Source organism: Gorilla gorilla, chromosome 19 (assembly GCF_029281585.2).
Source record: "Gorilla gorilla gorilla isolate KB3781 chromosome 19, NHGRI_mGorGor1-v2.1_pri, whole genome shotgun sequence".
In the NCBI taxonomy this organism is placed as follows: Eukaryota; Metazoa; Chordata; class Mammalia; order Primates; family Hominidae; genus Gorilla; species Gorilla gorilla.
In genome coordinates, this window is record NC_073243.2 from 33,205,747 (window position 1) to 33,220,136 (window position 14,390).

Here is a 14,390-nt window from a genome sequence, read left to right on the forward strand (position 1 = left end):
CTAACATAAATCCCCTTAAAATGCAAACCATATATAATCTTAACATGAATTACAGAATAAAATATTTTCCTAGTAAATTAGGTGTAAAAATCCAAACTTGCTTTTTTAAATATAACACCCAGAAAATAAAGAATACTGTTCCTTTTTTAACATGTATTTCTCAAAATAAGATTCACCATGAACATTATTTTAGATATTTTTACATCTTCTTTAGCTAACCAAGTGAAAAATCCAATATACACAAATAGGTACTTTCATCAGTACATAAAACAGCAATAGGTAGCAAGGTTAGAAATCAGAATACAAGTTCAATTGAATAAATACAATACTAGTACACAGACACCCATTTTTAATCCACAATGAAAAATCTGAGCCATGAATAGGTTTTCCATTTTGAATCTAACTTCTAGATGACCTGTATTTTGACCTTAAAGGGGCCAAAATATTTAATATGGGTGAAGCTCATGTTCCATTATCTGTAAAGGTCTAATGCAACAGAAAAATGGTCATTTTATGTTGGTTAGAATTTTTAACTAGGTCTTTCATATTATTTTGTTTAGCACATGACAGACTTGTACACATATTTTAAAAAATCAAACATGGAATTTCTATATACATCAAACCTTTAACAATGTCTGTCTCTGAATTGCTATTATAGTGTTCAAAATTATACAAACAAACATCCAGTAAACAGCATTTTATTTTATGACACTCTGTGTTAATACAATAAATATACAAAACTTCCAACCCACTGAAACATGCAACATTAGAGGGACACATGGAGGGCATTTCTGTAGAACCATGACAGTCACCATGATGGCAGCGCAGTATTAGTTACTGACAAAATATACAAACATCTCTAGATAAATAATCCAAGTCCCAAATTACAAATCACTGAGTAATGACTTTCCGGTGTTCAAACTTTAGTTTGAAATAAAATTGCCATAATTTAATATTACAAACTGATAAATGACACGGATGACTGCTATGTGAAGACCATTTTATGACTATGATTTCATGACTGTGATTTTAGTACTAAATATAGAATACTAACAAATGCCAATCTTTTGCTGAGTGAAAATTTAACAATTTACTGAGAGAAAAGTAAATATAAGAATTTAAAGCTCCTTTCATACTTGATCATACTATAAGCATTGCCATCATTTCAATGCACATATATTTTTAAAAAACAATTTTCTCTCTCAAACTCATATTAAATAACTGGATTTTAAAACATTTTCCCCATCCACACAAAAAAAGATATGTGGGTTCTAATTATTCTTTGCTATTTAATAATGCTACCTTTGAGGATTTCTACATAATATAAACATTCCAATTCTGAAGCAAAGTATTTCAGCATTTTTCAAAAGTCTCTAATATATCTTTTGTTTGCAGTGTATAGAAAAAAATGGACTTGGGATATAAGTTAATGGTGAATATAGGTGCACTTGCTGTATTTTGTGGTTAATGTTTTGAATGTATGCAAAATCTACGCTCAATAAAGCACACTGATAAAATAGATTTCCAATAAGACTACAGGCTCTGAAAAACAAACTGGCTAAGTTGGTTGAGAACGTAGGTAGAAATTATCGCTGATTAGAAATATTTACAAAAAACAGCTTTAAATTCATAGGCTGAAGAATAAAAGAAATGTCTTCCAAGTATACCTGATGTCAATAAGATCCCAAATAAATCAAATGTAAACACCGTCTGGATGGATCTGTGTTACCTAGTGACATGCAGCACTGCTTCATGGATAGTGAAAACTTGGCATCCCACCTCTAGTATAAAACTTTTTCTGTAACTACAGGTTTGGGGAGAATGAAAGTGATTTAACTATTTATGCCTATCTGATTTTTTAAAAAATAAGGATTTCCAGCCTCTAATATCACAATCCTTACTTAAAATCTAATTGAATAATCACTATCATTCTGCAATTTTAAATTATTTAAAGACTTTCAAAACACAGCAGCATGACTTACAGATGTCTTTGAGTCATTTATTTCATCAGTGGTAAAATTGATTCAAAGTTTGAACCCAAGAATACTATAAGAATGAAGTTCTGTGCTGCATAGTAACAATTTTAACGTGATTATCTTAATGCAGTTAACTGTATTTATATTTTCTTGCTTGGTGCAAGTTAAATGCTTTTTTTTTATTGCTGGAAATTTTAGATATATTCAGTCTGTCTCAAAAAGTGAAAGACAGGTGCATTTAGGGATTCAAGTATGTGAAAAAATGCCAGGGTCTTTTTATGTTTAATGCCACTGGAGATGAAAAGCTAAAAGGAAAATCCCTTAAATACTGTACATTCTTTTTAGACAACAGTTAGGCTAGCCTTTAATACCTCTGTTAAAAATCACACACACACATCCCCAAAAAAGAGCTGCCAGATACAATCTTAGTTGTAACCACAGAATATACCAAAGTTTTCATATAGCAAAATGTTACTATATGACTACCGAAATTTTTTTAAAAAGGAATTATTACCACTACTTTCTACTGCATTAACTACCTTCTCTTTTGGATAATGTACTGCATATTATATAAACTTCTTATATTGCACCCCCAAACTTTTTATTTAAAAGAAATTCTTGCAGAATATCATTTCTGTGATTCCATTAACCCCTGAATCCTACAACCATAAGCAGTACAGAAGCCAAAACACTAATTCTTTTAATATAAGAAATGTGGTGCCCATGCAAATTAGAGATTGTTATCAAAATATCAGCTATTCTAAAAAAAAGAAGAGAAAAAGATGACAAATTTTACATTATCTACTACAAAATGCACATAGGCTCTTCACTGGTGACTGAAACAGCTAAAAAGCAAGCCAATTTAAAATCCCTAAGTCTCTGCTGGCCTATTTCTTTCAATATAAATAGGGAAAAATGAATGAAACATGGTTTACTTTTCCAATGTGCAATCCTTATCTCTAAAGATTCCTGAAAGAACTACTGCAGTTAGTATTAAATGCGTTTTTAATCATAAGTACCATTATTAATTTTCAGTGGGTCACCACTGAAATAATTCACTGAATGTCATCCCCCAAAAAATATGGAGAATATTTATTTAGCATGTAATATTTTTTCTGCAAGGGGCACTGAAATATTAAGAAACTATTAGGTAAAGTAATAAGACAAGGAAGTTTTCCTGGTTTTAGCCCATGCACAAGTGAACAGGAAATATCCATGCTGTCTGTACTGTGTGTTTTGAACATAAAAATATTTGTAGAATACAGTAACTGGAGAAAAAGGTACAGTCAAAAGGTAACAGTGTATTGTTTGAAGATTCTTAAATTTGGTTACCCTTGAAAGCATTCTGAGCTGCACTAGATGCTGCAGTTGAAGCTGCATTTGCAGCTGCGGTCTGGACAGTTTTGTTGGACATCACACCTGTTGCAAACTCTTGTTGGGCCTTCTCAAAACTAGCACCTGTTGTGCGATATAGTCCATGTACCTACAGAGGCACAAAAAAGTGGGAGAAGGTAAGTAGCAACCTACACATTCATTTCCAGCAGCTCTTAATCTCAACATTAATCAAACATAAAAATACTAGATTGTAGTCATGATTCCTAAGATCAAGAATATTAGCCACCAAACTGACACACAATAATTGTATTTAAACATTTCTTAATATAGGTTTTCCTTTTCTTCTCCAAGCAGTAGAGATAATTATGCTAATTTAAACCAAAAATAAAGAACTTCTTACCCAACTTCAAAAAGTTGTATTTTCCTCTGCACCCAATTAGTCAAGTGAAATTATTACAGCATTACAATGAAATGGTTTAAACATAATAACAAGAAACAATACATTAATTTATTACCCCAGACTATTCAGAGAGAACAGTACCTTATCTATTTCCATTTTATCTACATATACACCACAGGCCCTGTTATAATCAAATGAGATCATTTTATCATTTAATGTACCAAGCACTACTTATGTCCTTCAACATACTGCCGCTATGCACTCTGTATACAATTTAACTTTTTGGTATGGTCAAGTCCTAAAGAATGCACAAAGAAACACTTCTGGGAATTGTTTCTCCATACTGATTAATCACTCAAATCTTGGAATTTATTTTCAGGAGTAGGGTTCAAAATTTTCTATCAGTATATGTCTTAAAACCTGCATAATTAAACTATGAGTCCATCAATACATAACATCAGCCACTTATTTTAACACAAATTTGAAGAAGGAAATAACAAACATTTATTAATTATATGCCCACAAACTTCGCAGAGTGGGGACAGAAAGATACTGGTAATTACACTGCACTGTGACTGGATCTAAATTAGAAGCTTGACTGGAATGCAATCAAAGCAGGCTTAGGAAAGGGCCAATGCATCCAAGTCAGTATTTTTTCCAAACCTGGATAGGAACTGGTAACTGTGAGGTAAGAAGAAGAATGAGTCAAAGATTCTCAAAGCAAGCTTGCATTTGGGAAAGTAGTTTCAAGAAGACAGAGAAAAGAGAGGATAGGCTGGTTTGGGGAGAAGGCAGATGATAAGTTCTAAACATTTGTTCATTCATTCCAAGTCTACTGACAACCTACTCTAGGCCTGCCACAGCAGGCAGGTAAAGGTTTGGTTCAAAGCTTGGGAGAGGAATGGGCTAAAGACATGGACTTGGAAACCAACGGCATATGTTATGGACTGAATGTTTGTGTTCCCCCCAAAATTCTTATGTTAAAATCCCAACCACCAATATGATGGTATTAGCAGGCAGGCCTTTTCGGGGGTGATTTTGCCATGAAGGTGAAGCTTGCATTAATGGAATAAATGCCCTTATAAAAGAGACCCCCAAGGCCCAGTGTGGTGGCACACACCTATGGTCCCAGCCTTCCACTCCAACCTGGGCAATATACGTCTCCAAAAAGAACTTTTTTTTTTTTTAAAGAGACTCCAGAGAGCTCTCTGACAACCTTCCATCACATAAGGACACAGAAACTGTCTATGAACCAGGAAGTTGGCCCCCCTGAGATACTGAATTTGTCAGTGTCTTTCTTATCTTGGACTTCTCAGCCTCTAGAACTGTGAGAAATCATTATTTGTTGTTTAAGCTACCCAATCTATGGTATTTTTGTTATAGCAGCCCAGAGGGACTAAAACAACATATAAATGATAGCTGAAGCCTTGGCATTTATGAAACTGTCTATGGAGAACCCAGAGTAGAAAGAGAATAAAATCAAGTATATAACCTAATTAATGCAGAAACAGAAAACCAAATATCACATGTTCTCACTTTTAAGTGGGAGCTAAACATTGGGTATACATGGACATAAAGATGGCAACGATAGACATTGGGGACTTAAAAGATAGGGGAAGGTGGGAGGGGGAGAAGAGCTGAAAAACTACCAACTGGGTACTATGCTCACTACCTGGATGACAGGCTCAACTGTCCCCCTAACCTCAGTATCACATAATATACCCTTGTAACAAACCTGCACATGTATCCCCTGAATCTAAAATAAAAACTGAAGTTGTTTTAAAAAGACACTATTTAAGAGGCATCCACAAGAAGAAAGAATGACTGGGAGAGGAAAGGGAAGAACCAGATACAGATACTTCTCACTGGTGCCAAGAGAAGAAAGCATGTTAACACATGAAAAGCTATCAGAAAAACTATCAAGACAGCAAGTTAATGCATGAAAATCTATCACGGTACAAGACAAAAATAACCAGACAGCCCTGAGTGCTTCTGATACAGTGGTAAAAGCAAACGCCATATTACTACAGATCAAAGTGTCAAATGGTCAGGAAGAAAAAGAGCACTGACAAATACATATACTGGTAAATCCAAAGATTCCTTTCCCCTAGTACCTTAGCACTATCGTTAAGTATAAAAGTAATTATTTTTATTCCCTTTTAAAACCAAGTTTTCTATGGAAAATTAAAGATATAGATAAATCACTACTCCTATGTTCCAGACACTTATCTCAAAGTGAGTACAAATGATTGGATCCTAGAAAATGAAGTGTATTATAGAAATCTTATCAACCTTCTTTACTTACTAGACCCAACCAGAGCAATGCAATTGGATTCACTTGTCTGTCTCTTCCCCTCTTCCCCCAAGTTTGTGAGCATGTAATAAATAAATGTTAATTCTTATTTGCTTTATTATTTCCTTTTTCAAACTTGCACTAAATTGAGCAGCTGATACTGTGTGTTCATGGGCTTCACAGTTTACTAAAATGTAATTCACAGTCCCACAGAACACAGAAGCAAAATAAAGGTAGGAATAGCCACATTTCTCAATAGTTTGCATCTATATAGACCCAGAGAGCCACCTAGAGGGAAAAGACCACATATATATACAGTGCATAATGCTAAATACTGTATTAAATCCATTATATCCATGTGAAAAAGGGTGGATTCTTGATTTCAGGGCCCCATGAAAGATGACAGGCTAATCATCAGGATCAACATCTTTAAAAGCTTATTACTTCCCTCCAGGGTTTCAGATGGTATCTATTGATAATTCATACTGCTGATATCAGGGACAAGGTTTTGACACCAAGTACTATAATTTTTTTAAAAAAATTACACAACTTGGGGGTGGGGGGCAAGGGGAGGCATGGCATTAGGAGAAATACCAAATGTAGATAATGGGTTGATGGGTGCAGCAAACCACCATGGCACATGTATACCCATAACAAACCTGCATGTTCTGCACATGTATCCCAGAACTTAAAGTATCAAAAAGAAAAAATATTTCAATTTTGATAAAATCTAATTTATCTTTAAAAAAATGCACCAGTTGATGGTTGCTTAAATGGAGCACAATTATCACCAAGTTGCACAGCCTTTTTATCTGTACTGTCACTTTAGAAAATCTCACTGTGTATGTGACCTGAATGCATATTACCTAGTGGAAAATTCCATAAATGCAGAATAGCCTAGAGAATTCAAAAAAAAATTAAACAACTTAAATACTATCTTTTCTACTTATGAGAACTGCATTACTCCTAAAATAATATTTAGTTCTAGGAAAATCACAGAAAAGGCACTAAATTTGGTATATACTAATTCCACTACTTTCTAGCTGGCTGGCCACCACTCAAAACTTCAAGTCTGCTTCCCATAAAACAAGAATATTTGTTACACTATCTGCTCCTCCGAGTTTTCCTAAAGATCAAATCAGAATGTATATAAATGAGTTACACTAACATAAGTTAAATTAATTTTTAAGTATCTGCCGAAGTGTCACAGCCGAAATGTAGATGCGGCTCCATAAAGGAGTCCTGCCTCCTTAATGCAGCTTCAGAGACAATACATGCTGTGGTGGTATATGACACAGAAAAACTGAATCGTGTGGGAAGTAAAGAATAATGGCACTTTATTTAAATAACCCAAACGTATGTCTTCATTAAAACATATAGAATACCATTTCAAGAAACTGTGCTTTTATTAAGATCCCTGTCATGCCAAAATTATTTCAACTTTTATAAAAGCTGGGAAAATAAAAACAAATGAGTTTTTTAAATATATTTTTTAAATTCTTCTTTTGAGTTTTTAAAAAAGTATGGATGTCTAAGCCTAATATTTTCAGTTTGAAATTTCTGGAAACCCTCTATGAACCCTACTGCCCACAGATGGGTCAGATATCCCTTTTGTAACCCCTTGAATTGCCAGTCTAGTTTCACCATGTCAAAATCTCACGCACCCTTTAAGCACTATCTCAAATAATGCTCTGTCTGCCATTTTGTGCCTGAACTAGCTATGGCTTTCCCTATTGAGAGTACCGCCAATCCTTTGTACATTTTGGGGAGCATGTATGTACTTTTTCTTTTACAGGGTTTCTGTCCATTTCGTATTATATCCTACATGCTTTTACTTGCCTAAGGGCAAGAACTAATTCTACTCATTGTTACACCCCCTAAAAGACACAGCTTAGTAATCTACAGTAGAAGCCACTGAATAATTATTATTACTACCTGCTGGGGATTAAATGTTCCAAAATTGTCCTCATTAATAATAATTTTTAGAAGGTACCAAATAAGTGCAATACGGCTTAAGGAGACTATACCTGTGTTACAAAGTAAAATGCTTAGTTTGCAGTCACCTCAGAGGTTAAATGTTTTTAAAGTAGACAACTACTTCACACCTGCTAGGATGGCTGGAATGAGAAAAATGGAAAATCACAAGTGTTGGCAAGGATGTAGAGAAAGTGCTGGTGGGAATGTAAAATGATACAGTCCTTCCAGAAAAGAGTTTGGAGGTGCCTCAAAAACCTAAACATAGAATTACTATAAGACTACATAGGAATTCCACACTTGGGTATATATGTACACAAGAGAGGTAAAAGCAAAGACTCAAACAGATAACTGTACACCAATGTTCACGGCAGCACTATTCACAATAGCCAAAAGGTGGGAAAATCTCAAGTGCCCATCAACAGATAAACAATGTAGTATACAGATACAATGGAATATTATTCCGCCTTAAAAATGAATGCATTTCTGATACATGCTGCAACACGGATGAACCTTGAAAACATTATGGTAATGAAATAAGCCAAGTAAAAAAGGAAAATATTGTATAACTCCATTTATATGAAATATCTAAAATAGGCAATTCATAGCAAATTAGAGGCTGCCAGAGGCTGAGAATAGGGAGGAATAAAATTATTGCTTAATGATTAGAGTTTCTGTTTGGGGTGATGCAAAGTTCTGGAAATAGACATTAGTAATGGTTGTACAACACTGTGAATGTAATTGATGCCACTGAATTGTACACCTAAATGTAATTAAAATGTCAAAGTTTATGTTATACATATTTTGCCACAATTAAAACAAATACAATACACCAAAAGCCATTAAACTGTATACTTTAGGTTTTTTAAAATTATTTTGTATTTTTCAGAGACAAGGTCTCACTCAGTAGCCCAGGCTGGAGTGTAGTGGTATGCAATCATAGCTCACTGCAGCCTCAAACTCCTGGGTTTAAGTGATCCTCCCACCTCAGTCTCTCCAACGGCTAGGACGATAAACTCACACCACCATGCCTGGGCTGTGTTTTTTTTTTTTTTTAATGTCTTGTAAGGGGTTGGAGGGTAGTCTCATTATGTTGCCCAGGCTGATCTCGAACTCCTCGCCTCAAGTCATCTTCTTGCCTCGGCCCCCCAAACCCTCCCAAAGTGCTAGAATTACAGGTGTGAACCACCATGCACAGTCTAAACCGCATATTTTAAATGGGTGAATTGTATGTTAATTATATTTCAATAAAGCTGATAAAAATATGCATATAAAGATGACTTAGATGAAAGTGCCATATGTACAGCATTATAAATACTCACCAATCTACGAAATCTACCAAATTTGAAGATGCCTAAGATAATAATAATTTAGTTATAGTAACCTAGATTTGGGATCTATTAAGTAGCTAGCTTAGTACTTATTGAAAAAGGTAACAAAATTAAAATTGGGGGTAAAGTTTTTTTTTTTTTGGTGAATATACTAACAGTATCAGCCGAGGACAGAATATAAACAATCTGCTCAAGAGTGCCATTTTTTTCTAGGAATTCAAAAGTATTACTCTATCTGCGTACCTTAGAAGAAGGTGACAAGTAACTGGATGAGTATTTTAATAGACAATGTGAACCATCCAGAATTGATTCCTAGTCAGCAAAGACGACAGTGCTGAATGGTTCTGAGAGAGAAGTAGCATGCCTATTTGTGACTATAGAAAAATAGTACAGTGGAATTATCAGCTTTCTATCCTAGGTCATAAATAAAGTTACGAAGTGGAAGAGACAAGGGGGAGAGGTGAATGATAACAATACTTTCAAAGAAAGTATAGATGATAATCCTTGAACTGGGCAGGTCCACTTATAATATGTGATTTTTTTCCAACCAAACTCAGATAGAAAATACAGTATTCATGGGATGTAAAACCCAAGTACACAAAGGCTTTTTGTATACATGGGTTCTGCAGGGCTGACTCCAAGACTTGAGTATGCATAGATTTGGTATATGGATGTGTGGGTTCTGAAACCAATCCCCTGCATATAGAGGGATAACTATAAGAGTCACTTTTCACCTAAGAAAACTATCACTTTATATATAATAGGATATCTTCACAAAGCATTTACCATAAAACACCAACTAATGAGACTTAATCACAGTGTTCTGTATCATAGACCCAATTCAGCGCTCCCACAAAAATGAGTATCTGCAGCATATATACTGTAGTAAATAAACAAGATTTGAAACACTTCAGAAAACTTGTTTTTTAAAGAGGTAAAATAACTTTTTTCTAAAATTCTTTCAAAATGCAAAAAATTCACTATTAAAAACTACTTAATGTGAACATGACAGTCTATGAACAAATTTCATGGAAGTGATAATCATTCAAAATCAGGTCCCAAAAGGAATACAAATGATATATCATCTATTAATTACTTCCATATTAAGTTATTCTAGCCATACCAATTAACAGAAGGGAAAAGTTTTGGATTCCCCGATCCATAGTCTCCTGTGATGCATTCATTTACTGTTATTTGACACATTTATAACAACTCCCTGCTTGGCCCAAAACCATTACTCAATTCTTTCTAATAGTTCTAATAGAAAGAGAACCTTTTGAAAAAACACCATTTGGAAATAATCTGAAAGAAAACAAGAAATCTATTTGTGAAAGATAAGGACTAAACTAGACCCTTCTCCATGTAGATGTATAGGAGACATATATTCTTTCAATATTTGAAATGTGGAGTATAAAACGACACTGTGGGGGAAACAAACAGCACAATCTCATACTGGGCCCTGCAGCACCAATGATGACCCACTTCAGTTATGCAAGACAACAGAAAGCCAACGAAATTACCAAAATCCTATTCACTTCAGTTAGGATAAATATACAGGACAGAGCACATTTACCTTAAGAGAAGAACAGCTTAACAAAACCCAACAATTCTAGAGTCAAAACCGTGCACAGATTACGGTTAGAGGGCATTAACTGTTCTTGAAAAGCCTGACCCCTAGTGGTTATAAATACTGCTACATACCTGCAAAGGATTTTTTGTCATTAAACTGCCAGTTTTGATCAAGTGTGAAACAGAAAATTAAAAAAGAAAAATTAGGTTTTTAAAATTGGATCTTAATTTCTATTACAGCAAGAGAAATGCCTGCTATTAAAATATGAAAGCTGGTGCAAATTATATTTTAGCTTATAGTATCCCTATCGTACTTCATAAACTCATACAGAAAATCATCTCATCTAAACTCCTTATTTCACAGATAAAGAATCTGAGACCCAGAGAAGTTTAGGAACTTGTGAACACATATAAACAGAAGTTCTGGTAACTTCTTTAACTATGAGGTAAAAACAACAACAACAACAAAATATCAGAGTATGCTGCATGATATCCATATCAATACTTTTATTTTATTCGAGAAAGTCATATTTATTTTGAATGCCTGGCATATGAGCACCATTCTATAACTTTTCCTTTGTGTGGTGGATCCTGAAAAACTGTATACCTGGAAAATGGAAAGGAAAAAAACTGCTGGTCAAAGTATTCAGAGTGTGCACAGAGTAGTTCATTATAGAACAGCTACAGAATAAACACTTCCTCCACACCCTGGCTCTATTGATCATCTGTGCCACAGATTCCTCAACCACTGCCAGTGATGGTTAAAGTTCCCTTTATACTTCACCCACAGCAGAGTCTTAATTGTTGTGAGTATTCTCCCCAAAGCCCTCTTCTGACTCCATACACTTTCTAGGCTTCATTTACTTCAACAAGTCAATACTTTCCAGTCTAGAAATCCAGCCTAAAGTTCTTCCCTTGCTCCTGACTCGTATATACAAAAGCCTACTCAATATTTATATTTTAATGCCCCACCAGTTAATTTAAACTCCCCAAATTCAAGGTCAACGTGGAAAACATCTTGATCCCCAAACCATTTTTCTTGTACTCTCTTCTTGAATGGTCCATCATCTAAAAACCTGGGTGTCATCCTTGAGTCTTATCTTGTCCCCTACTTCCAGGCCCAAGTTGGATTAATCCTTACCTGCTCATTTTCTCTTGACTACATTTTCTTCACATTTCCTCAGTTCAGGCCACCATCATTACTAATCAGCTTCCTAGCCTGTCTCCTAAGTGTTTCCAAGTACCACTGCTTGGCCCCGCAAATCCCAAATGTATTTCAGAATAAATGCTTCTAAAATTCAAATCTAGTCAATTCAATTACTCTCCTCCTTAAAACTCTTCTATGGCTCACTAACACTTTTTGGAGAAGATTTAAACTTCTTAACAAGACCCTGTAGGATAAAACTATACTTACGTGTTCAATTTCATCTTCCAATACCAACAACCTACAATTCTCCTAGCCCCAGCTCACACACCATGTTTTATCTCCCATCCATTCTGAGCTACATTTAATTCCCTGAATTTGCCATGTTATTTCCTACAACTAGATGTGAACGTGGTATCCCCACTCTCTGGTACCTCCTTACCCCTCTTATCCTCTTCCCTGTCCCTTATTCTTTTGCTTAGATAACTATAATGATGAGCAGCCATCATTATATCTCAGCTGAGGCAATACTTAAAAAGACCTCCAAAACCTGATAGGTATCCCTCTCCTCCCTATACTTACCTCTATCATGGCCATTAAATAACTGAATTGGGGGGCCCACCAATTTATTTCTCTTCCTCACCAACAGGTGATCTCTCTGAGCTCATGCACAGCCCAGTGCCTGGCACATAATATATGCTCAATAACAGCTGTTTAACAAACGAGTGAAAACTGCCACACACCACAAAACCCTCTACTATACTCTAAATGTATTACATTTCTACTTCTATAAAACACCCTCAATAATACATGTGAAATAATAAAGGAATTCTCCAAAGAATGGTGCTGTGATGGTCAGTGTTATGTGTTAATTTGGCTAGGCTGCAGTCTCCAATTATTCAATCAAACACTAACCCAAGTGCCGCTGTGAAGGTATTTTTTAGATGTAATCGGCATCTGCCTTTAGTTGACTTTAAGAAGAGTGTTCTAGATTATCTGGGTATGCCCCATCCAATCTGTTGAAAGGCCTTAAGAACACAACTGGAGTTCCTCTGAGGAAGAAGAAATCCCACTTGTGGACCAGAGTTTCAACTTCTGCCTGAGAGTTCCGGCCTGCCCTCTTGATATCAGACTGACCTCACCAGCCAATTCCCCGCAATTAACCTTTTCATTCTTTCTGTTTCTGATAGCATGCTGACTGATAAAGGCATCTACTAAACAAAAGTAGACACTAAACCAGACCCTGAATATAAAATGATAAAAAGGTCAAGATCAGAAAGGAAAACTATTAACTGAGAAGGCCCTATTCTATGCAGTTTACATTCACTGTTTCATTTAATCCTCACACCAACCCTATGAAAGTGGTTACTCTTCCTATTCCTTCTTTTATTCAACAAATATCTGAGTGCCTATCACATGCCAATCACTGCATGTCACTGTTCCAGATGTGAGAATTACAACCTGAAAGCATACAGAACAGGTCTCCACTCTCACGCAGCTTGGAGTACAGTTGAGGACACTAAACCTGAGTGGTTACAGAAGTCTGTCTCAGGTCACAGAGCTGTAAGTGAAGCTGTCAAAATTTCAACCTGAGTTGTATGGTTCCAAAGCAAAACTCTTGCTCTTCTCATCTAAATCCAATGCTAAAAGACTTGTTCACACGGGGGGTGCTTAACAGCTGCGTACCCAGAATACATGCACCATAAGGCATAAAAACTGGCTTATGCCCAGGTGCCACAGTGAGCAATATAGACAGTTAAGTTTCCCCAAGAAAACAGAGAATGACATGGTCCCTAAGATACAAGGCAACAAAAAACATTCTGGGAGACACAGCAAGATCGGAGCTGGGTCTTGAAAGAATACTAGTAGGTCTTCAACTAGCAGAGAAGATGAATTAATGCACGGATTAAAAAACATCATATAAACAAAATCTGGAACAAAGGAATGTACATGATGTATTTGAAGAAACCGAGCAGTACAGTCTGACTAGAATAGAAAGTGTGAATCATGGAGCTGTGAGATGTCACCATTAGCCCTTCTTCCCACCACCACTACAATCCCAATCTGTGATTCTCTGAGAGGACAAAATGGCATAATACTGGTGAAGTGTTCTGCATAGGGCCCAGAGTATGGCTGAGCAAAATAAAAGTGATTTCATCATTAGGTTATTAAGGCCCATTTGATGGCTTTATGGCATGTAGTGTGTTTTTACAACCTTAGCAATGCTGGTGTTTCTGAATGTAGCCCTTCTTCGCACTGCCACCAAAATGCCGTTCCCAATCCCAGATCCACGTCAAAAATCTGCAGAGTGCCAATTTGTTGGGGGTTTTTTTAAGGTTAATATAGGAATTATATATTAAATGGACTG

At 35.6% G+C, this 14,390-nt stretch overlaps 1 protein-coding gene across 1 annotated transcript in view; it reads right to left on the reverse strand.

Annotated features, from left to right (window-relative positions):
- Nucleotides 1-682: 682 nt before the first annotated feature.
- Nucleotides 683-14,390, reverse strand: part of SCAMP1 (secretory carrier membrane protein 1) — a 121,042-nt gene continuing 107,334 nt past the window's right edge. Inside the window, exon 9 of the mRNA XM_004058654.4 lies at nt 683-3,459. Coding sequence (XP_004058702.1) covers nt 3,295-3,459 — 165 coding nt within the window. The 3' untranslated portion in view covers nt 683-3,294. The remainder of the gene's footprint in view (nt 3,460-14,390) is intronic.